The following is a 25,496-nucleotide window of genomic DNA, read 5'->3' as shown; positions in this document are numbered from 1 at the left end:
GGAATGCAAGTGCAAAGATCCAACAACACTACATAGATTTCCCACATATAAGACAGACAATTCATGCTTTGTTGATATCCTCTCAGTAAAAAACAAACAAACAAACAAAAACCTACAGGTGACTAGGGGTCTAGAATTCTTCTAGGGAAGGCATTGCTCGTATGTAAGGAATCATGTGCTGTATGAAAACACTTCCTCCACCAAAAAGACTTCTTCTTAATATATACTGAGGTGATGTTATGCATGGTGATTCTTACTCATTAGAATGATAGTCTGATCTAGTTGTCTGATATAGTAATAATATGATATAATATCTGCAAATTGATCTGCATATGTCCCTCGGAAAAGTAGCTTATTAAATTGCTGAAAGTCTTTATGCACAGAGGTGTGAAATAACCAAATCAAAGTTAGTTCATCGGTTTTGTTTACCTTCAAATAGACAATTTTTGAATAAAAACAAGCACTTCACATGCTGAATTGTTCCTTAACAGTTCTGAAGATACGTTTCAAGTCAGTCTAATTTCCCTTTCTTCTATTTATTTATCTTCACCAAAAACAAAAGTTAACACCTGAGGTCATTTTCTTCTACACCACCTCATGGGCAAAATCACTCATGTTTTTACAGTTTTGATCCTGTTTACTATAGGGAAAAGTTAAAGCTTATTGGATCTGTAAGATGAGAGTTTACATGATCAATATTGAAATTTGACAGGTTAGTGAAGAATTTGTTGAGAAGAAGCTTGAGGCAGGAAGTAAAACACTGTCAAATATTTCATGTGTTCTAGGGAGAAAAAAAGCATCGTTTCATGTCTTCATAAATTATTGAAGATTTACTTTGTGTAAAACTATGTTCCAATCATTGGTGGGACAAAAAGTAATAAGCCTTAGTTTCTTTCCTTCAGGAGTTTACAACCTACTAGTAAATGTAGCACTTGGTGCTACCTCCTCCTAGGCAGGGTGATAATAAGCCTTTATCCAGTTCTTTCTTGGTAGAGTCTACACACATACCTCCAATAATCTATAGTTCAAGGTATACAATTCATTACTTTCTCTCCATTGTAATATATTTTTCCCAAACTGACTTGATTTTTTTATGCTTGTGATCTGACAAAAAACCAGTCTCAAATTCAAAGATCCAGTCTCAAGATCCTTTTGAGATCATCCACAAATTCCTAAATGTAAAACCAACAACAGACTTGGTGATGTAGAATGCTAGGGTTGGAAGCTCAATTCCAGGTGGACAGTCTCGGGCGGGTAAAGGTGGGAACTTCTAAATCTTAGAGTTCTCACGAGACCCCCCAGGAAACGACTGGGAATCGAGGTGAACCGAGCTATCTCGTGTATTTCCGCCTCTTCCCGTGAGAAACGTGATGGGAGAGAGCTCTCCCCGCCCTCGAGATTGTCCCGGATCTGGGCACACTATTGTTATCTAACAGCACGGTATTCAGATGCAAACTATGCTGCTAGAGAGTTTAAGTAGGATCAAGAAAGCCTGAAAGTTCTCTTGGGCGGAGGGGTGCGGAGCGGACAGGACAACAAGGCTCCGCTTTTCCTCTCTCCTCTCTCCCTTCCCCCTCTCTCCCCAATTATACTTCTACTTCCAATCTCTTATTGTAAGATCTTTGCCTCCTTGGGAGATTCTTCGCTCCCTCCTAAGGAAGAATTCCCCTGCACTTGTAACTAGACCCTGAAATAAAGCTCAACCCTTGTTCGACTCTGGAACGTCCTTTCTCTCATACGAGCATCCGGTTTGGCCAACCGAAGACCTCCGATAGAGGTAAGGGAAGACTCGGGTAGCCCTCAGGCCTCTAGGCTTGGCAGTAGAACTCATAAAATATAACCACAGTTCATCAACGTCCAACAGGATGTTTGGGGACATATTTATTTATTTCTCGGAGGCTCTCTTTCCTCAGCTTTAAAATAGGGAGCATGTGATTTAAATGTGCTCTATTTTTTTTTCCATTACTACTTTGTGTCCTTTATGAATGGCTATCATAAAATGATTTTACAATATTTAAATTTGAAGTAAATGTTTCCACTACCACCACAACCTAATTAAGATTGTTGGGAGAACAATTTCCCAATTCCCCAAATGCTTTCAGATTAGAGATTTACTAGTTTCAGGAATAATTGCTCCATACATCCTCTCTCTGTATATAAATCTTGATAAGAGTGAAGGGTAGCAGGCAACCTAGAAACTTCTCTTTGTTGCTGGACTAGATGAGCTACTGATGGGCAAGAAGCAATGACATTTGAGGACGTTAGCGAGTGGCACCAACACTCAATTAGTTCTGAGGTTGGTATATTTGAGTCCAGTAACTCTTTGATTGGTGGGTAGAAAGAAAGATATAGTTCCTTCCTAATTGAAAAGTACCTTGTAAAGAACTGATGGACTAGATTGGTACTTCAGATTGTGTTGAGTAATTTCATAGGAAATCACAACTGAAAGATATGTTGGATCCTAGTGAGACGTAAGTTTTCACATATAAACTTTCTCTATATGTATTTCTTACGGTTTCTATTTCTGTCCAACAACTGTGAAATTGGCTACTTGATTGTAAATTGGTAAAATGATTTTCATTAATGGAATGGAATATGATTTCTTTTTTGTGGGGGGAGGGGATGAGGGTAGTCATGGTTTGATTCAATCCTTATAGATCAGTAAATTGAGACTTAAAGAGGTTAAACAATTTTCCCAAAGCCATGCAGGTAGTAAATAACAGTGTGAGTATACTAATAGCAGTATTTGAGCTCTGCATATAATGCCCATTTCATTATGTCACAAAGCCTCAGGTGGGGCAGCTAGGTGTGCAGTGGATACAGCACCAGTGCAGGAATCAGGAGGACCTGAGTTCAAATCTCACCTCAGACACTTGACACTCATTAGCTGTGTGACCTTGGACAAGTCACTTAACCCCAATTGCCTCATCCTGGGTCATCTCCAGTCATCCTGATGAATATCTGGTCACTTGATTCAGATGGCTCTGGAAGAGAAGTGAGGCTGGTGACTTGCACAGCCCTCCCTCATCCAAAACAAAGTCAAGTGCAAGTCATGTCATTGTTTCTCTGACGGCATGGTCTTCTTTGGCAACGAAGAACTAACACACACACAGAGCTTCAGGTATGTACATTTTAAGGATTTCTAGGAAGGTGGTAACCTATCATTCAATAATTAACTTCAATGGACAGAAAAGAACACTAATCAGCAAGTTAGCACGCAAAATATCATCCATTCATTATATAAATTTGAAAAAAGTAATTTTCTTTAGGTTCTACCCTTTGTTCTATAAAATGAGGAATTTTGACTAATACAGAGGTACTTAGCCTTTTGTGTCCTGGACCAATTTAGTTATCAAAAAACTTATTATTTCTTTATCCCCATCATATACATTGCTGACATTGATAATTAAAGAAAATGATAAATGTCATTTATGTTAGTGAACATGAAGTTGTAATTTTCCCCATCAAATCCCACTGACTATTAGTATATTTTGGGCACTCTGATTCTATGAATTATGAAAGGTCAACTTCATTTCATAGGAAGAATTTTAAAAATGCAAACACTCCTGTAGGGATTTCTGGATAGGAAAAGCAGAAACTACAAAGTGCAATCATAATTATTTTTAAGTATTTGAAATGGCATTCCCTGGAAGAGATTAAATTAATTTTGTTTGGACTCAAATGAAAGAAATAAGAGTAATGAGGGGGCTGTTGTGAAGAGCCAAAACTAGACTTTATGTCAGGAAGAAAATATTTACATCTTAAGAAACAGAACTATATAAAAATGGAATGGATTATTTTGGGAAGAAATAAGTTCACTCCTAAGCGAACTCATTAAGTAAAAGCTGGAAGACAACTTGTCAAGTACGTTGTAGAGACTTTTACCATCTATAACCTGGGTTAGGTGATCAGTGAATGTGGTAATCAACCTTGAAAATGGGTTATTCTCCAATCTAAAGTTTGTTACTTGTTAAACATATATATATATATATATATATATATATATATATATATATATATATATATATATATATATAAAATGGTTTTAAGAATGACAATAAAATATTCGGAAGAGGTTTGATGAGCGATCACTCTCTTTGTATGTATGTATGCATGCACATGTGATTGTGTATAAATGTATATATGGGTATATGTGTGTATGTATATATGGAGAGAGAGAGAGAGAGAGAGAGAGAGAGAGAGAGAGAGAGAGAGAGAGAGAGAGAGAGAGAGAGAGAAAGTAGACCTGTGATTTCATTAATCCAGCAAGCTTTCAGATAAAAATATTCTCTCAACCTATGACAATTGAGAACTGAACACAGAGAGGATAAACGACTTGCCAAATGTGAAAAAGCCAAAATATGAAGGAGAATGGACTTGTTGTCCTGATGAAAAAAGGACAGAAAATAAATAGATAAATCAATGAACATAAAATAAAAACCTTCAAAAAGAACACAAACTCATACAAACATTCCTTAAAATAGAGTAGACTGTATTGTTGTTCAGTCATTTGTCATGTTCTGCTCTTCATCAGTTCATTTGGCATTTTCTTGGCAAAGATATTGCAGTGATTTGTTATTGCCTCCTCCAACTCATTTTGTAAAGTAGGAAACTGAAGCAAACAGCTTTAAATGACTTGCCTGGAGTGACACAACTAGTAGGTGTCTGAGGCCAGATTTGAACTCAGGAAGATGAGTGTTTCTTATTTCACTCTGTTCATTTTACCACCTAGCTGCTCAGAGCAGAGTAAAGATAGAATTTATGTCTTGCATGAATGATAACAAAAATTTTAGACTTAGCCGTTAACTACTAAATTTTTTGTCTGATCGCTTCCCAAGGTTTATTTTCTGTTAGTTGTATCCCACTTCTACTCTGTATGGAATATGCAAGATTTCTGCCTCATAGGCAGCAGCCTTGTTTATACTTTTTTTTTACTCTCTCCTATAGATTTGAGCAAAATTATTAAATTGAACACATATAAAGACCCAAGAAACCTCTAAAATAGCAATTATATTACTTAGTCGTTTGGTTTAACTATTTTATAACATGTAACTCTCATAATAATTAATCTGCATAATACTGAATTTCATCTGTTTCTGAAGATAGTGAACTCCTTGTGACTGGACATATTTGAGAGGGAACTGGATGAACATTTATCATAAATATAGAAGTGATTCTTACTCATAAAAAGGATGAACTTGACAAAGTCTCTGTCAACTCTAACATGCAGATTGAAAAAAATTGACATCTGTGATTCACCTTATTATTTAGAGATTCAATGATCAGTTGAGGTAGGTGCAACAGGTATTATTTTCTTCACTTTGCAGATGTGGAAACCGGGAGGTTGTCACTCTGGATTACTTTTGCATTTACCTTAACCAATAAATAAATAAGTGTTAATTGTAGTAAATTACATGCACACACATATATGCATATGTACATATGTGTACATGTATATATAGTATCCCTTGTTTGAATGATCTTAGAGCTAAGTAAACTAAAAGTTTAATGATTTTGTTTAACTCTTTTCAACTTGATTTTATTGTATTTTTGGATCTGCATTCTCTTCCTCTCATCTCGTTTCTTCAATCCCCACTGAGAAAGTAAAAACACAAAGTGATTTGCAAACATATAAAATAAAGGGAAGCAAATTCCTGCTTTGACTATGTCTAAAAAACAAAAAAAGAAATAAGAAACGTCAATTTTCATTCTTAGACCATCACCTTTTTAACAATAGTTTGATATCATATATAAGTAATTTTTTGTTGATCAGTTTTATAAGACATTTTAATATTATCAATACTTCTAAGAAACTGACTTGCTCTGAATCAGAGGGTGACATGTTTCCTGACAGAAGGTATCTAAGAGGCAACTACAAAGTCACTTAATGTTATAGCTGATTCTTCCTCAGTTGTGGTTTAAATTTGATATCAGTCATTCCTTCCAACTCTGACATTCGGAGAGTCTGTGAGTGAGTCATCAAAAATCAGTGCTGTTTCATACAGCTCTGAAATGCCCTGAACATTGGATATTTAAGTGATACATCAAACAAGCACTCTGCAAACATCAATGTTGTATTTGTCAATACTTCCCTCATAACATAATTGATACAATACTGATACAGTATTTCTCATGTTGCTTTATGTTATTTTTTTTCCAGATAACTACTGGTCATCTTCTAATATTAAAAAAAAAAAGATGAACAATAAGAATAATGTTACTGAATTTATTCTCTTGGGTCTTTCTCAGAATAATCAGGTTCAGATTCTCTGCTTTGTCATTTTCTTATTTTGTTACCTGGCTATTCTGATGGGAAATTTCATTGTCATGATCTCTATCACATGTAGCCAGCTCATTGAACAACCCATGTACTTCTTCCTGATGTACTTGTCCTTTATGGATGTTTGCTACACATCTACAGTGACCCCTAAACTCATCAGTGATTTGCTGGCTGAAAAGAAGAGTATTTCCTATACTAATTGCCTGATCCAGCTCTTCACTGTGCATTTCTTTGGAGTGGCAGAGGTCTTCCTACTCACAGAGATGGCCTATGATCGTTACGTGGCTATTTGCAAACCTCTCCACTACATGGCTATTATGAGCAAGGATCGGTGCAATGCACTGGTCTTGGCTGCTTGGGGTGGGGGATTTCTGCATTCACTTGCACAATTGATCCTTGCTGTTCTCTTACCTTTCTGTGGCCCCAATGAGATCAATCACTATTTCTGTGACATGTATCCATTGCTGAAACTTGCTTGCATAGATACTCGCAGGATTGGCCTTTTAGTAATTGCCAATTCAGGGATGATGGCATTGGTGGTTTTCATGGTTCTCATGACTTCATATGCTGTGATCTTACGTACTCTTCGGGCACATTCTTCTGAAAGCCACCAGAAAGCTCTTTCCACTTGTGGTTCCCATATCACTGTTGTTGTCCTGTTCTTTGGGCCTGCACTTTTCATTTACATTAGACCAGCCACCACGTTCCTGGAGGATAAAGTTTTGGCTCTCTTTTACACAATCATTGCTCCCATGTTTAATCCTTTGATCTATACGTTGAGGAATTCAGAAATGAAAAATGCCATGAAGAAAGTGTGGAATAGAAACTTATTGAAGGGAAGAAAACAAATGTTTTAAAAGGTATTGCTGCATTTCACTATGGGTGTGGATGAGTGTTTCAGCTGAGTACCAAATCATTCAGCAGAGGTTTATGGGAATCTACTCTGGAATTCACATACATACACACACACACACACACACACACACACTCACACAAAGATTGTCATGAGATGTAGAACTTTGAAGAGACGTAGAGTTCATCAAGTCCACTACATTGGTCTTACTAATGGGAAAACAAAAGTCAGGATTAGCCAAAAGACTTCCTGAAGGGGATGCAATTGTTTTTTTTGCCAGACCAGAATGTGAATTCAAGTTTTTTGACTCAAAACTCTATGATCTTACCTGCATAGTGCTAAATCTAAGTGATGATAAATCTTGACTGTAATTGATTTCATTGTCTAGTAAATTTTTATTCACATATTGTGATTTTAGTGGTTAATATAATCATACAACAAGGAGAAAAATCCAGTAACTGGAATCCTCCCTTTTTAAGTACTAAAATTAGGAGGTAGATATATCTCAAGATGATTGGGTCCTTATGTCACTATATAGTAACTGATTCCATTTAAATATTAATTCAACATTTGCAAAGCACTATGCATACGTAATTTCATTTTATCCTCACAACAGCCCTGGGACATAGATGTTATCATAATCCTCATTTTACAGATAACAAACCTGAGATAGGGATTAAGTGAATTTCTATTGATCACATAGCTATTAAGTGTTTGAGGTTAGCTTTTTAACTCAGGTATTCCGGGTTTCAGGTCCATTCACTGGACAACAGTTTTCTATTATTACTTACATCTTTTTGTGCTTATCTCCCCATTGACATTGTCAACTCTTAAAGGGAAGTAGTACTAGGCAATTAGAGAGTTTTGACCCCTTTGCGGAGTCCTCTGATCTTTGTATAACCTATGAAATATGTTAAATAAATACATGTCAGGTGTTTATATGTGTGTATACACACATATATACATATTTGTATTTGCTAAATAAGTATATATTAAACAAATGTTATGTGTGTGCATGTGCGTATATATACACACACATACATATACAAATATATATACATACATATGCACATACATATATATGCACACATATGTATACACAATATAAATATATGTTTGTGCATATGTAACATACATATATGTGTTTGTGTGTGTATATATACATGTATATATGCTCAATATTCTTATCGATCTACTATTAAGATGCAGAGCAAAGAAAAGTTTAATGGAATTGAATGTAATAGGCAACATGTTTGGGGGAGTAGTATTTTTATGTCCACATTAATCTGACCCTGCCATGATCCTTGAATTAACTATAGCTTCCTTTCTTCCATTATTTTTTAATAGTTGCCGTATTTTCTTTTTGTAAGGGAAAGTATATGTGGATCAATTTCAAAATGCTTGATAGTTCATAGTTTTTATTGTAAAATGTTTTAAAAATATTATATATTCTGGAACTTTTGTGATTAAATGGGAATGCATCTGCATACATATATTCTGTCTCTGTCTAGTTTTTCTGTCTGTTTCTCTGTGTGTGTTTCTCTGTACATATCCTTCTGTCTGTCTCTGTACATCTCTCTCTCTGTCTCTCTCTGTCCCTCTCTCTCTCTATATATATATATACATACATACATTTATATGTATATATATATATGTTTGAATGTATGTATTTACTTGCAAATGGGCATATACATATGTTCACGTTTATATGCACCTACATATATTGCATGCATAATCAAATGCATGCCTTTTTAATAAGAAATATTAAGGATAGAAAAAACTTTTGAAAAAGAAACATCAATTAGAACAAGGACATAGACACACAATTACCTATATATGTACGTAAATGTATGTGTATGTATATGTGTATGTGTGTGCATGTAATCTTGTATATTTTACTCTTCTGAAATACTCTTATAGTCTCCTATATTTTTTGTTGAAAAATTTTGATTTTCTAGTTTTGCTATCATTTCATTTTCAGCTCATGGTTTTTAGCTCCTCATTATCAAGGTTAATATGCATAACGTATTCAATGTCTTATTGATATTACTTATCACTTCTAAGTCAAATAAGAAAGAATATTCTTTCAGAATACTTCTGTGTATAACTAATAGTTTTGTGACTACAAATTGTGTGAAGTTATGTTTCAAGTGGATACATTTTGTAATGCGAATAATTCGTATATTAATTAATATTTGTTAAATACTAACTATATGTAAGATCCTCTGTTAAGCACTGGGGAATGCAAAAAATAAATTAAAATATGATACTCACTTTCAAAAAGATCAGTCTTATGGATAAAGCAACACACACATACATATACAATGCTTACATAAAATACATAGCGTAAATGGAAGTTTATTTCAGAACGAATGCACTAATATTGTGTGAGGAGCAGCAAAGTCTTTCTGTACAAGGCAGGGTTTGAGATTAGTCTTCAAGGAATCCAGGAAGACTTGGGAATTTCCAGTCATAGAAGAAAATGAATGACAAAAAACATATGAAAGGATGAAATTGTTTGCTGTGATTAAAGAAAGAACAAAAATTGCTAGTGGGACTGCATCATAGTGTATGAGGAAAAAAGCAAATTTGAAAACATTGTAAGAGTAGGAACGTACCATAGTTTGAAAGGTTTTAAATTTACAACACAGCAGTTAGTATTTGATTTTAGGGCTAAGAGGTATTTGAGTTGTGAATTATATGGGAAAACCTACGCTTTATAAAAACAGCTTTTTTATCTTAGTAAATAAGAGTTGGGAGAGACTTGGGGCAGAGAGACCAACTAAAAGGATATTGTGATAGCTCAGAAATTATCTGATGAGGAATCAGGGAGCAGTAATATTTGTAGTGAGGAGATCATATATGTGGGGAATGTTATAGAATAAAGACAGGAAACAAACAAAATAAAATCTTGTTTATCTATTGCCTATTATGTTCAGACACTGCTAAATTCTTTGTAAATACTACTTTCCTTGAGAAGGTAGCAATGATAAGACCTAGTAAAGACCCTATATGTGTGATGAGTGTGAATGAGGAATTAAGTTCGTGAGTCTTCGTCACTGAGAAGTAACAATGGATTTTAGAAGACTGGAATTTTGTGGTGAAATATAATCAGTTGCTTGGGGTGGAGCCACGATGGCAGATTAGAAGCAGGGACCTGCTAGAGTTCTCCAAACAAACCCATAAAGACTTATACAAAATGACTGAGCAAATTCTGTAGTCAAAGAATGACTGACTGAAGCCGATTTCTTTTTAAAATTAATTTTATTTATTTTCAGTATTCTACAAGCAATATAATATAGCTTAGATTTTTTTTTTCTTTTTTCCCCTTCATCCCCTAAATATTTCCTCACTCCCTCCCGAAGATGGCATACAATTTTATATAGGCTCGATATAAATTAAATTAAATTAAATTAATTAAGTTAAATACGTTTTCACTGTAGTCATGCTGTGTAGAAGAATTAAAGTGAATGGGAGAAATCATATTATACATGATATAAATAAAACATAATACAAAAGAAAATGATCTGCTACATTCAATGATTGAATTCCATAGTTCTTTCTCTGGATGTGGAGTCATTTTGCCTTACAAGATGATTGGGAATCTTTTTAAAGTCCCTGCATTGCAATGAAGTACCAGAAAAAACTCACACACACTGTGGTTGTTTCTGTATATAAAGTTCTCCTGGATCTGTTCCTTTAGATCAGCATCAGGTCATATAAGTCTTTACAGGTCTCTCTGAAGTCTTCCTGTTCATCATTTCTTATAGCACAATAGTATTTCATTACATTCATATACCCTAACTTATTCAGCCATTCCCCAATTGATGGGAATCCCCTTGATTTCCAATTTTTGGCCACCAAAAAGAGTACTGTTATAAATATTTTTGTACATATGGGAGCCTTTCCCATTTTTATTATCTCTTGGGGATACAGTCCTAGAAGCGATATTCCTCGGTCAAAGGGTATGTATATTTTTGTAGCCATTTAGGCATAGTTACAGATTGCTCTCCAGAATGGTTGGGTCAGCCTACAGCTCCAGCAAAAATTAATTAGTTTTCCAAATTTCCCACATCCTCTCCAACATTTATCATCTTCCTGTTCTGTCATGTTAGCCAATCTGATTGGTGTGATGTGGTACCTCAGAGTTGTTTTGATTTGCATCTCTCTAATCAATAATTATTTAAAGCACTATTTCATATGACTATAGGTACCTTTAATTTCTTCCTCTGAAAACTGCCAATTCACATCCTATGATCATTTATCAATTGAGGAAAGACCTGTATTCTTGTGCATTTGACTCAGTTCTCCATGCATTTTAGAAATGTGACCTTCCCCCACAGCCCACAAAATACCTGTAAAAAATGAATCTCAACAAATTCTAGAAGAGCAGAAGCCACAAAACAACAGAATGAAAGAGGTTTCCAGCCAAAGGCAACCTGGAAGGTCAACAGGAAAGGTCTATCTCACAGGAAGGTGAGTAGAGTGAAGCACAGCCTTGACCACGTGGCACTGCAAGGAACAGGACCTGAACAGACCTCCCAATTCTCAGGAAGGAGTGTCCCAGATGTCTCAAACCACTAGTGAAAAAGAAATCTACAAAGGTCAATGTGGGAGAGCTTTCCCAGATGGGTGATAGGGAATGGGGTTCCTCCAGGAATAGCCCCAGGCAACTGCAGAGACCAGGGCAGCAGACTGCAAGCAGCTAAGATGGCCTGGAAGCAACCTGGGTCCATTGTTGAAGCAGCTCAGTTTAAAGTCGCTGGTGGCAGGGAGGAGCTGATCTAATCCTGAGCCCTGAGTGATGGCTCCACCCCCATCCAAAGCCCTAAGAGATTAAGAAACTGAGTCCAATCTCAGCCTTAAACATGGCAGTAGGGAGAGGAAGATACAATAGGACCATCCTCTTGAAAAAGGATTCAGAAGTCAAGTAACTGGCTAGAAAAATGCCGAAAAAAGGGAAAAAATACAACCATAGAAGATTACTTTGTTGGTGAGCAAGTGTCTCCTCCATCCTTTGAGATGAAGAAGAACAAAGCATACTGTCACAGGAAGGCAAGGCCCCTGCCTACAGGGCCTCCAAAGGGAAATTAAACTGGGCTCAGGCAATAGAAGAGCTTGAAAAGCAAATTAGCAGCTTGCTAAAGCAGAACCAAAAAAAATACTGAAGAAAATAACACCTTTACAAAGAGGATAATTCAATTGGAAAAAGAGGTCCAAAGAGTCAATGAGGAGAAGGAGGCTTTAAAAAGTAGAATTAGCCAAATGGAAGAGAAGGTTCAAAAGCTCACTAAGCAAAATAGTTCATTGAAAGAGAGAACTGAGGTCAGGGAAATAAATGACTATGAGATAAACCAAGCAGTTAGAAAGCAAAATCAAAAGTTTGAAAAAATAGAAGATAATGTGAAACATCTTATTGGAAAAACAACTGACCTGGAAAATAGGTCCAGGAGAGACAATTTTAAAATTATAGGACTACCTGAAATCTATGATCAAAAAAAGAGCCTAGACATTATCTTCCATGAAATTGTTGAGGAAAGCTATCCTGATATTCTAGAACCAGAGGCCGAAATAAATATTGAGAGAATCCACCAATCACCTCCTGAAAGAGACTCAAAGAGAGAAACTCCTAGGAATGTAGTGGCCAAATTTCATAGTTCCAAGGTCAAGGAGAAAATACTTCAAGCAGCTAGAAAGAAACAATTCGAGTATTGTAGAAATACGATCAGGATAACACAGGATCTCGCATCTTCAACCTTAAGGGATTGCTGGGCTTGGAACAAGATATTTCAGAAATAAAAGGAACTGGGATTAAAACCAAGAATCACCTACCTAGCAAAAACGGATATAATACTTCAGGGAAATAAATGATCATTCAATGATATAGAGGACTTTCAAGCACTCATAAGGAAGGAACAGAACTGAACAGAAAATTTGACTTTCAAGCACAAGAATCAAGAGAAGCATGAAAAGGCAAACAGGAAAGAGAAATCATAAAAGACTTTCTAAAGCTGAACTGTTTACATTCCTACATGGAAAGAAAGTATTTATAAATCTGATTGAATTAATTAATGAGACTAAATCAGAGACATTCTTAGTTCAGGGAAAAGAATTTTAGTCTAAATTTCCTAGAGGCAGGTAACCTCAGGTAAAATTTGGCATTGATAAAAAAGCTAAAGTTTTAGTGGTAAATTTGATTTTATGATTGTTATTTAATCAGGAACTAGAACATGTGTAGAAAGGCATGTAAGTCACTTAAGACTTGCCTCAAAAGATGTTCTTTAGCCAAAGTGAAATTATAGTCATATCTGAAACCTGGTTATTGGAACTTGCTATTTTAAGATGCTATGGGGCTATTAAGTGACTGTTCTTCTGAGTCTAACTCCAGGTATGGATAGCAAGAAAAGTGGTCTGAGCCTTTAGTCCATGATGCCAATAAGCCTGTGAGATGCTGGTATGAATTGAAAAAGGTGATCTCATGGGAAGGGTAGGAGAGTGGCTGTTCAGCCTGGGCTGAGGTAGGATTCTCCTGACTCAGTTTTCCCACTGACACCTGGAAGACTTTAAGCCTGACTGAATGCAAGTTGACAATCTACTCCTGCCTGCAAGTGACATGATATTGGGGAGATATTGTTTACTTGCAATGTCCCTACTCTTAGTGGCAATTTCCTATAGTCAAAAGGTTTGTAAGATTAATATCAGATCTTTAAATTATAGATTGTTGGTAGGGGAACATCTGTGGTTAAGTCTCAAATTAAGCTATTAGGCTTAGGCCTTTAGACCACCAACAATAAGTTAGGGTCCTTTAATTCTTAGTAATAGTGTGGAGACAATTAGGTCAAGGCCTTGTGAAGTTAGCATACAAAATTATTGTTTGTGTCTCAGACGGTTAATGTTAAAAAAAAAAAATCGTTTGTGGTCTATATTGTGAATGCTTTAAAAGAAGTATCACCTGACCAAAAGTTCGAATTCTTCTATGTGATATGAACTTTGTTAAAAATGAAAAAAAAAATATGCATTGTGATGAAAAAAAAAAAAAAAAGAAAGAAATGAGACCAGTATCAGAGACACTAGCTGCAAAAATTCTTTCCTAGTTTTCTGCATCCCTCAGAATCTTGGTTTCATTGTTGTTGGTTGTGAAAAATCTTTTCAGCTTAATGTAAACAAATTATCCATCTTGAACTTCAGAATGCTTTCTATTTCTTCTTTAGTCGAAATTTTTTCCTTCTTCATAAATCTGATAAATACACTATTCCTTGCTCCAGAAATTTGTCCATAGTATCAATCTTTATATCTACATCATCTTCCCATTTGGACTTTATTCATGTGTACTGTGTCAGGCATTGGTCCATGCCTAGTTTCTGCCACACAGTTATCCAGTTTTCCCAGCAAATTTATCGAACAGTGAGTTCTTATCCCAGAAGCTGTGGTTCTTGAGTTTATCAAAGAGTAGATTGCTATATTCATTGCTTACTGTGTCTTGAGTACCTAACATATTCCAGCTGTCTACCCTTCCTTTTCTTAGACATACCAAGTGGTTTTGATAATTGCTGGTTTATAATACAATGTGAAATCTGGTGCACTAGGCCACCTTCCCTAGCATTTCTTTTCATTAGTCCTCTTGATATTCTGAAACTTTTGTTCTTCCAGATTAATTTTGATATTATTTTTTCAGCTCTAGAAAATACTTATCTGATAGTTTGATTGGTATGGCACTAAACAAGTAAATTCATTTAGGTAGAACTGTCATTTTATTATATTGACTTTTTCTACCCAAGAGCAAATGTTGTTTTTCCAGTTACTTAGATCTGCCTTTATTTTTGCAAAAGGAGTCTTGTAATGCATCTAGCTTATCTTCATTGCATACAATGCTTGCTGAAAATTTTAGGAAGATAGTGCTTATTATTTGATGGAAAGTTTCCTTTATTTATATGCTCTCCAGTGTTTTTAATAGGAATGAGTGTTGTATTTTGTCAAAAGCTTTTTCTGCCTCTATTGAGATAATCATGTGTTTTCCGTTAGTTTTGTTGTTGATATGATCAATAATACTAATAATTTTCCTGATATTGAACCAACTCTGCATTCCTGGTATGAATCCTACCTGATCATAATGCACTATTTTCATGATAAGTTGCTGTATTATTTTTGCTAAAATCTTATTTTAAATTTTAGCATCTATATTCATTAGAGGGATTGGTCTATAATTTTCTTTCTCTGTTTTGTCCCTTCCTGGTTTAGGTATGGAAATCATATTTGTATTATAAAAAGAATTTGGAAGGACTCCTTTCCCAGTTTTCCAAAATAGTCTATAACTGTTCTTTCAATGTTGGATAGAATTCACTTACAAATCCATCTGCCCCTGGAGATTTTTTCCTAGGGAGTTAATTTGATGATTTGTTCACTTTTTTTTCCTATGGTAATGTTATGCATTCAACTTCCTCTTCTGTCAGTCTGGGCAATTTATATTTTTTAAAGAAGTGATTCATCTCATTTAGATTGTTGAATTTAATGGCATAAAGTTGGGCAAAATAATTTATAATTATTGTTTTAATTTCATCCTCATTGATGCTGAGTTCACCCCTTTCATTTTTGATATTGGTAGTTTGATTTTCTTCTTTCTTTTTTAAATTAAATTGACCAAAGTTTTATCAATTTTATTAGTTTTTAGTAAAACCAACTAATAGTTTTATTTATTAGTTCAATAGTTTTCCTAATTTCCGTTTTATTACTCGCTCCTTTGGTTTTCAGTATTTCTACTTTGGTATTTGCTTAGGTATTTTCAATTTGTTTTTTGGTTTTTTTGAGCTTTTTCAGCTTCATGCCCAATTTATTGATCTCTTCTTTTTCTATTTTATTCATGTAGGCATTCAGAGATATAAAGCTTCTGCTAAGAACTGCTTTTGCAGTATCCCATAAGATTTGTAGACTTTTCTCATTATTGTCATTCTCTTAAATGAAGTTGTTAATTGTTTTTATGATTTGCTGTTTAATCCACTCCTTCTATAGGATTACACTATTTAGTCTCCAAATAATTTTTGGTTTGTCTTTCCATGGCATTTCATTACATATAATTTTTATTCCATTATGATCTGAGAAGGATACATTGACTTTCTCTGCCTTTCTGCACTGGATTGTAAGGTTTTATCCCCAGCACATGGTCAATTTTTGTATATGTGCCATGTATCACTGAGAAAAAGGTATATTCCTTTCTATCCCCATTCACTTTTCTCCAGAGATCAGTCATGTCCACCTTTTCCACCGTTTTATTCACCTCCTTAACTTCTTTGTTGTTCATTTTAAGGTTAGATTTATCACGTTTAGAGAGGGGGAAGTTGAAGTCCCTCACTAGTATAGTTTTGTTGCACATTTCTTCCTGCAATTCCCCCAATCTTTCCTCTAAGAATTTGGATGCTATACCACTTGGAGAATAAATGTTTTATAATGATATATCTTCTTTGTCTATAGTACCTTTTATCACAATATACTTTCCTTCCTTATCTCTTTTGATTAGATCTATTTCTGTTTCTGCTTTGTTTGATATTAGAATTATTACCTCTGCTTTACTTACATCAGCTGAAACACAATATATTATGCTCCAAACTTTTACTTTTACCCCGGGTGTATCCCCCACATTTCAAATGTGTTTCTTATAAAGAGCATATTGTTGGATTATGGCTTTTAATCCATTCCGGTATCCATATCCGTTTTATGGGAGAGTTCATTCCATTCACATTAACAGCTATAATTACAATCTGTGGCTTTCCCTCTATAGTCATTCCCACCATTTGTGCTGTAATTCTCTCTTCTCCCTTCCTATCCCCAATGGAGTTTTCACTTTTGTTCACCACCTCCTGCAGTTTTTCCTTCCTTTTTTTTCAGCCCCCCCTCCCTTTTACTCCCCTTTACCTGTACTACTTCTTCCCTCCCTTTTAGCCTCCCCTCCCCTTCTTTTCTCCCTTTCCCTCCTACTGCTTATAGAGCTAGCTAGATTTATATATTTTGTTAAGTATATTGCTCCCTCCTTGAACTAAATCAGATGAGAGTACCTTTCCAATGATGCTCATCTCTGTTCCCTCTTTCTTGCTACTGTAATATAATTTTCTACTTCTTCCTGTGATGTAATTTATCATTATCTGCTTCCTCCTTTTAACATCTCCTGTTACAATAATTTCACATGCTTAAATCACATTTTTATATTCATATCATTTACTTTATACCCATTCCCTGTATCTATGTATATCCCTTTTATATTTCATAATAGATGTACAATTCTCAAGATTAACAAATATCATCTTCCCTTATAGGGAAGTAAACCATTTGCTCAAATTGAGTAACAAGTTTTTCTTTTTCCTGTTTACCTTTCTATGCCTCTCTTGAGATATGCATTTGAAGATCAAATTTTCTATTGAGTTCTGGCATTTTTGTCAGGATGGTCTACAGATCCCTTATTTCGTTGAATGTCCATCTCCTTGCCTGAAATGTTATGCTGAACTCTGCTGGGTAATTGATGCTTGGTTGTACTACCAGCTCCTTTGCCTTCAGAATATCATATTCCAATTCCTTCGATCTTTTAATGTAGAAGCTGCAAGATTCTGTGTGATTCTGACTGTAGCTCCTCGATACTTGAATGGTTTCTTTCCGACTGCCTGTAATATTATCTCTTTCACTTGATAGTTCTGGAATTTGACAACACTATTTCTTGATGTTTTTGGTTTGAGGTCCGTTTGAGAAGGTGAACAGTGGCTTCTCTCAATGACTATTTTATTCTCTGGATCTAGCACTTCTGGGAAATTTTCCTTAACGATGTCTTGGAAGATATTGTCCAGACTATTTTTTTTCATCATGGCTTTCTGGCAGATCAATAGCTCTTAAATTTTCACTCCTTGATCTGTTTTCCAGGTCAGTTGTTTTTCCAATTATATATTTTACATTTTCTTCTACCTTTTCATTCTTTACATTTTGTTTGATTGATTATGTATGTCTCATAGAGTCATTAGCTTTTACTTACCCAATTCTGATTTTTATCAAATTGTTTTCTTCAGTTAACTTTTGCATTTCCTCTTCCATCTGTCCAATTGTTCCTTTTAAGGAATTATTTTCTCCAGTTAGTTTTTGTACTTCCTTTTTAATTTGTCCAGTTTTCCCAGTTAGGTTTTGTGCTTCCTTTTCCATTTGTTCAGTTTTTCTTTCTAAGAGCTGTTCTATTTGTAGGATTCTTTTTTCATACTTTTAAAATCATTGGGCAGTTTTTCTTCTATTTCCTTCCTCAGCTGTTCCAGGAGAGATCTTTGTGCATACGAGCAGTTCATAGTCTTTTCTGAAGTTTCAGATGGGCGTTTAGTCTTAGTACTGACCTTTTTGGTATTCCTGCTTTGGTCCTTGTCCCCATAGAAAGATTATATGGTCTTTTCCTTCTTGCTTTGCTTCTTCTTACTCATGATGTTGACACTTTATGTATTGTGGCCTCTGGTTCCTTCAGCTACCAGCTAGAGAACCTGGTGTTGAGCTGGCTGGTGTGAAAAAGCAAAGGGCAGGTGTCCTTTTTTCTTTTTGTTTTGTGTTTCAGGGGATTAGCCCTGGAGCTAGCTTGTTAAGTGTGGGGGACTGGAATCTGGTCACAGGAGATCTCCTCAGCAGCGCTGGAGCAAAGGTAAGCTCAGGGGTTCATGATCCCTGCTGCTCTATTTTCTTCTCATTTCCCCTGAGGCAATCCTGGGCTCCAGATGTTGGAGATTGTGGGATTCCACCCCCTCGGGCTCCTCTCCTCCCATTTCACCTGTGCCTCAGTAGAAGGAATATTCCTTAGCGATTTTCCCGTCCTCATGTACTATAAGACTTTTTGCCTCTTCTGCTGATACCGCTCATCCAGAATTTTTCTGGGGAAATATCTTATGGTTCTTTCAAGGTCAACAAGGAGAGGTGGCAAGCATTTACCAATCACTCCACCATTTTGTGTCCCGAAATTTCAAGTAGGTGACTTCCAGACATTTAATCTGCTGGCTGATATTCTCAGGAGTGGCTGCTGCTGATACCTGGGGCTCAGTGGCTCTCACTCACTTGGCTCTGCTGGACTCCCTCCCTGGGCTATCACTTCACCATTCTGCCATGCTGCTGCTGCCTCAGTTTGCCCCTGGGCTTTCCTGATTATATGTGCTGCAGCAGGGCATGCTGTGCTGTGTGCTGTGGGCTCTTCCACCCTCACAGAATAAATTCTTACTGTCCACTTTCCAGTCTATCCTGATCTGTGAATCTGCCACAGTCTCTCTCCTATTGGATTCTGCACCTCCAAAATTTGGTCAGATTCTCTTTTCAGAGGTATCTGAAGGAGTTTTCCTAAGAGCTTATGTGAGTAGTTGCTCTTACTCTGCCATCTTCCTGAAGCAGATTTCTAGCACAAGATAATCTTCAACAGTCTATCACATCAGACAGGGAGTGGAGCACAGTTCTGAATGGGCCACACTAGAATGGATGGAGCTAGAGCAAGTCTTAGGGGACTGAATCACTGATGTTTATTGCATTTTCCTGACTTCTTATTTTAAAAAAGCCTAAGACTTCTTGGAAGTTTAGTGGGAAGGGTCTCTCATATGGCTGAGAGGGCAACACAGTCCAGTCCCATCCACAAACCCAGCCCTAGACACTAACCTCACCCAGCCCAGGATCCAGCCCCAGACTCAGTCCCAGAGTGGTGGCAGTCACTGCTAAAAAAGAGGCTGTTTATGGAGCACTCTAGTTAACAAAGAGCTCAAAAATCAAGTAATAGGGGGTAGAGCTAAGATGATGGAGTAGAAACATGGATCCATTGTAGCTCTTCCTCAACAGCCCCTTAAATACCTGCACAAAAATGAATCCAAACAAATTCTAGATCATCAGAAATCACAAAATGACAGACTGAAAAAGATTTCCAGTCCAAGACAGCCTGGAAAGTCAGCAGGAAAGGTATATTGCACCAGGGCTAGCAGCAGTTCACACCCCAGCCCAGCCCAGCGTGGGCCATACCAGCACAGACAGGAGGGGAGCAGACTTCAGGACGTTGAATTATGGGCAGCTGCTGTGGTCTCTAGATATCTCAGACCACAATGCAAAGACAGCATCAAAGGTCAGTGAGAAAGCTCTCTCACTTTGGTGAGAAAGCAGCTTGGTCACACACCAGGCCCACCCACAGGGTGGTAGCAGCCACTGACACAGTATCATCCACTTTTTTTTTGGAGCTCTCTGCCTAAAGACCCTGAGGGAATTGAGCAGCTTATCTAGGTCTAAATCCTGACTGGCAGCCCTGGTGTGAGGAGGAGTACTGGCATGGTGAAACTAGTGGAGAAGGAATCCTACTGACAGTTCCAGGGCAGAAAAGAGTATACCCTACACTTGAAAAGGGACTCAAAAGTCAAGTAATTGGCTCGGGAAATGACAAGAAAAGGGGAAATTTAAGACTATAGAAGTTTACTTTCTTGTTTAAAAGGCATTTTCTTCCATGCTTTCAGATTAGGAAGAGCATGACATACAATGAGAGGAAGATAACAAGCTCAAAATTCCTACATCTAAAGCCTACAAAAAATACGAAATGGTCTCAGGTCAGGGAAGAGCTCAAAAAAGAGTTTGAAAATTAAGTAAGAGAGGTGGAGGAAAAATTGGACAGAGAAATCAAAGTGATGCAAGAATATTATGAAAAACAAGATAACAGTATGCTAAACCAGAGGCAAAAAAAAGTATTTATGGTGTAAAATTATAAGGCATTATTTATTATTTATTTAAAATTATAAAGTATCATTTATTAAAGTTGAACTGTTTACATTCCTATATGGAAAGACAATATTTATAACTCATGACAGTTCCAGTATTTCTTTCCTTGTATTAGGAGAGTTGGAGGGAATGTGTGTGTGTGTATGTGTGTGTGTAAGATAAATAGGCAATAGGGTATACGTATATATCTTGCCCTCCAGAAAAATAGAGGACAAGGGCATGGGGGGGGTGATAGTAGGGAGGGCAAATAAGAGGAAAAGTTATCAGAATACATACTGTCCTGGGGTGGAGTGAGGGTAGAGTGGGGAGAAAATTTTAAATGCAAATTTTTTGTAAATCAATGTTGAAAAGGGAAAATAAATAAAATTTTAAAAGCCACAAAAAGATAATCTGCTATGTTTCAGACATATCACATTTTAGATGACTCTAATATATTCAAGTTCATATATCCAATAGTCTACCGATGATGTGAGAATAGAGCTCAAGAGAAATTTTAAGTCTAAGATTAGGTTATAGGTTAAGTTAAGTAGATATGAGAATTGTTGGCATCAAACTGATGAAGGTACCTAAAGGGAATCATATAAAGGGAGAAGACAAGAATGTCTGGGGCAAACTGATAAGAGTCTTATGTATTTATTGAGCATAACCTGGAAAAATATTGAAATAAAGGAGGTTTAGACGGGAGTAATCAAGTAGGCAGAGAAAGAATCACAGGTATCCTGAAATCCAAGAAAGAAATGAAAATGCAAGAAAGAGGGTGATCAATAGTGCCAAAAACCTTAAGAGGTCAAAAATGATGGGAATTAAGAAAAAAAAAGATATTACATATAACAATTAAGAAGTGATGGTAATTTTGAAGATAATAATTTCAATTGCATGATTTTGTCAAAGAGATTAGGTCAATAGAGGGTTTAGAATTGAATAAGCAGAAAAAAGTGTGATTATCATATGTACACAGATTTCTCAAGTGATTGAGTGATGAAAGAGAAGGGATGTATGATGATAGCTTGTGAACATAATCATATTAAATGAAATTTATAATAATTATTATTATTATCATTAAGTATGGTAGAGATGTAAACATATTTGTTAGCCGCAGAGATAAAGAAAGATTTGCAATTAGTGAAAGAGTAGAAAAGACAGAGAAAGTAACCTATCAGAGAAGATTAGATAGAATAAGGTCAAGGACACATGTAAAGAGGTTTGCTTTGGAAAGATTAATGGCCAATTCTTTCTATCTAGGTTACAGGAGGAGATAGTGGGAGAATATTTCTGAGTGGTTTGGGATGAGGAGGGGTGAAGAAGATGGAAATCTTGTCAAATGGCCTCATCTCAATGGTCAGGGGTTAGAGTATAAATGAAGCAGGACAGACAGGTGGTAGAGTGGGATGAAGTACTTGGCCTGCAGTTAGGAAAACTCATCTAACCGAGTTCAAATCCATCCTCTTACTAGATGTGTAACCCTGGGCAAGTCACTTACCCCTAACTGTCAAGGTTTTTCTTCTGTGAAATAAACTGAACAAGGAAATACCAAATCATTCCAGTATTTTTGCCAAGGAAATCCTAAATAGGGTCAAAGAGAAATGAATAAGACTGAAAAAGACTGAACAAAAGATTGCTCTTAAAAGAAAAGGTCCCTGCTGGATTTACATAATATGAATATGAAGTCTACCCTAAATCAATTTCATTATTTTCTCTATCTCCATTTACCAGTAGATGAATAGTACGTAAAATGTTAAATGGCAGGAGTAATTAAAGATGGATGTTATATATGGCAGGATTTGTAATAACAAAAAAATTTAGGGCATTTGAATGTAGTGGATAGCATTGAGCTGAAATACAGTACTAAAGGTACAAGAGGAGGAGAAAGAGAAAGTGTAACCAGTGTAAAAGTGATGGCCTAGGAAAGAACTGAGAAATGAAGTGATTGAAGGCTATGATTAGAATAGAACAAGATTAGGAATCGTAAGACACAAAGAGAGATTGGATGATAGAAGATGGTGATCAGATTAAGGAATTTCAAAAACAAAAAAGAAATACTATGGAACAATTGTGAATGATACCAAGATGAAGACTAATACTGTTTTCATATTTAGTCAATGTTGAGTGTGTAATAGGTCGTGAAAACTGACTAATTTGAATGACCAAGAAATCATAGTGCTTGAGGGAGTAGTATTATGCCTGTTGCAGTATCCTTCTATTAAGGGAAGAAATGTAGCAGAGAGAAAAAAAAAATATGGTTAAGCAAGCCCTGCATTCCTTTAGGAAGTATGAACCCTGTCCTAGGAATGGGTAGATCATGGCAATATAAATTTTAATTGAATAAATTTAATTGAATAAATCTCAAATGAGGATGAGTTACTGAAAGATGGTGTATAGGGGGAATATGGGAGTGGCAATAGAGATAAGTATGGTATAGAAGTTGTAGTCTAACTACTATGTGACAAATGAGGCTAGGAACTAGTGATACAAAGCTACTGAGGTTGCATTCTCTTGAGCGGCGGCACATTCCTGTGCAAGTATATGTGACATACAGACAAAGTAAATCAAGACAACTCAGGCGATAGGCAAAAAAGAGGATTATAAAAGGTTTCAGGTCCAAGACAATGGTTAGTTCCTTAATTAAAGAAACTGTGGATGTTTAGCCCAGAGAATAGGAAATGTAAAGTGAGGGTGTAAAAGGGGAATGAATGTTATTTTCAAGTATCTGAAGGGAAGTGCTGCTGCTGAGAACTGTCCCTTGTCTTTGTTGACCCCAAAAAGTATTGTTAGGTACAATGAATAGAAATAAAAAAGGGGTTCAAAGTCGGGAAAGTTTCCTATTTGAATTCACGAAAAGCCATAGATTTCTAGAGGTTATGGACTCTCCTTCTTGAGAGAGTTTCAAGGACGACAAGATCAAGTATTTCCTTCTTCTTCTTCTTCTTCTTCTTCTTCTTCTTCTTCTTCTTCTTCTTCTTCTTCTTCTTCCTCCTCCTCCTCCTCCTCCTCCTCCTCCTCCTCCTCCTCCTCCTCCTCCTCCACCTCCACCTCCTCCTCCTCCTCCTCCTCCTCCTCTTTTTCTTCTTCGTCAGAACACAGTTTTAGAAAATAATTCTCCTACTGAAATTTCATGCCTTTAAAAATATTTTATAAAAAAAAAAAAAGAATAACACAACGACACCATATAGATAACAGTGGGAACTGATTGTTGATATATTAGTTTGGGTTATGTTTTTTAACACCAACAGACATACAAGTACACACAAACACACATAGCTACACAAAAAGTCATTTTGTTCAATGTGATGAATTTATGATCAAGAGCCGAAAACTCAGTTCAAATCAGGAAGGAAGAAGTGGTCTAGTCCTTAGGACAAGTGTTGAAGTTGATTAGACTTTAGGAATAGCTCTATCTCAGTCCACTGAGAGGAGGAAAATTCTTCCCTTGTACATGTTAATAGTTCTATATTTGAAGCATAATCATATATTCCATGGAAGACACTGTCTTTTAGAAATCAGTTTTTGTAACCAGACTTTCCTCATGGCATTCTTCATGTCAGTATTTCTAAGGGAATAGATGAAAGGGTTGAACATAGGAGCAATTATGGTGTAAAAGAGGGCAAACACCTTATCTTCAATGAGAGAATTACCAGTAGGCACATAGGTGAATATGAGGGGCACAAAGAACATGATGACTACAGTAATGTGTGATCCACAGGTGGAGAGAGCTTTTCGCTGACCCTCTGAGGAGTGAGTCCTCAAATTGTTCAGAATAATGATATAAGAAATAAGCAAGGAAATGAAGGTCAAAATACTTAGCATCCCAGTGGTGCCAATTAACACAATAACAAGCAAGAAAGTATCTGTGCAGGCCAGCTTTAACAGAGGAAACACATCACAGAAATAGTGGTCTATTTTATTGGGGCCACAGAAAGGCAGCTGAACAGCAATCAATACTTGCATGATTGAATGAAGGAATGCCCCTATGCAAGAGGCTAACACGATAAAACAGCATACCTGTCTACTCATGATAACCATGTAATGCAGTGGCTTGCAGATGGCGACATAGCGATCAAAGGCCATTGCCACCAGGATGAAGATCTCTGTGGCACCAAAGAAATGTGCATAAAACATCTGGGCCATACAGCTGTTGTAGGAGATGGTAGTTCTCTGAGCCAATAAATCCACAATCAATTTTGGAGCAACAGTGGAGGTGAAACAGACATCCATGAAGGACAAGTAACGAAGGAAAAAGTACATGGGCTGTTCACTGAGTTGGCTAAATCTGATGGTAATCAGGATGAAGAGATTTCCCATCAAGATCACAAGATAGCAAAGTGAAAAGAAAATAAGGCTGATGTCTTTGACCTCTTGATTATTGAACAGACCAAGCAGGATAAATTCAGTGATGTTGTTTCTATCCCCCATGACTTCAACACTGAGATGTGCATACAGGGAAAAGTTAGTACACCTAAAACTAGAAAAATCATGAATAATATCACTTCTTAAATACCATCAGTGATAACCAGGAATTACCCTCACTAAAAAGGAAGAGAACATGATATTATTAAGTTCTTGGCTCCATTTTAATATTTTCAGTCAATAAACATTAATTAAGTTCATACTATGTTTCCAGGGAAGATG

The 25,496-nt window shown here is 36.2% G+C and overlaps 2 protein-coding genes across 2 annotated transcripts; one reads left to right on the top strand and one right to left on the bottom strand.

The window, feature by feature from the left end:
- Nucleotides 1–6,198: 6,198 nt before the first annotated feature.
- On the top strand, nt 6,199–7,137 carry LOC140511493 (olfactory receptor 4P4-like). Its single transcript, XM_072620630.1, has one exon. The coding sequence runs from the start codon at nt 6,199–6,201 to the stop codon at nt 7,135–7,137; it is 939 nt and encodes a 312-aa protein (XP_072476731.1).
- Nucleotides 7,138–24,332: 17,195 nt separating this feature from the next.
- LOC140510971 (olfactory receptor 4P4-like) lies at nt 24,333–25,280 on the bottom strand. The gene has a single exon (XM_072619925.1). It carries the CDS (start codon nt 25,278–25,280, stop codon nt 24,333–24,335), a length of 948 nt encoding a protein of 315 aa, XP_072476026.1.
- Nucleotides 25,281–25,496: the final 216 nt, after the last annotated feature.

This window comes from Notamacropus eugenii, chromosome 6, assembly GCF_028372415.1.
Source record: "Notamacropus eugenii isolate mMacEug1 chromosome 6, mMacEug1.pri_v2, whole genome shotgun sequence".
Taxonomy (NCBI): domain Eukaryota; kingdom Metazoa; phylum Chordata; class Mammalia; order Diprotodontia; family Macropodidae; genus Notamacropus; species Notamacropus eugenii.
The sequence above is the reverse complement of the archived record's forward strand: the minus strand, read 5'-3'. Positions and strand labels throughout refer to the sequence as shown.

What these genes read in the sequence shown, in the direction of transcription:
- LOC140511493 (XM_072620630.1), top strand. Translation starts at nt 6,199, where the DNA reads ATGAACAATAAGAATAATGTTACTGAATTTATTCTCTTGGGTCTTTCT.
- LOC140510971 (XM_072619925.1), bottom strand. Translation starts at nt 25,280, where the DNA reads ATGGGGGATAGAAACAACATCACTGAATTTATCCTGCTTGGTCTGTTC.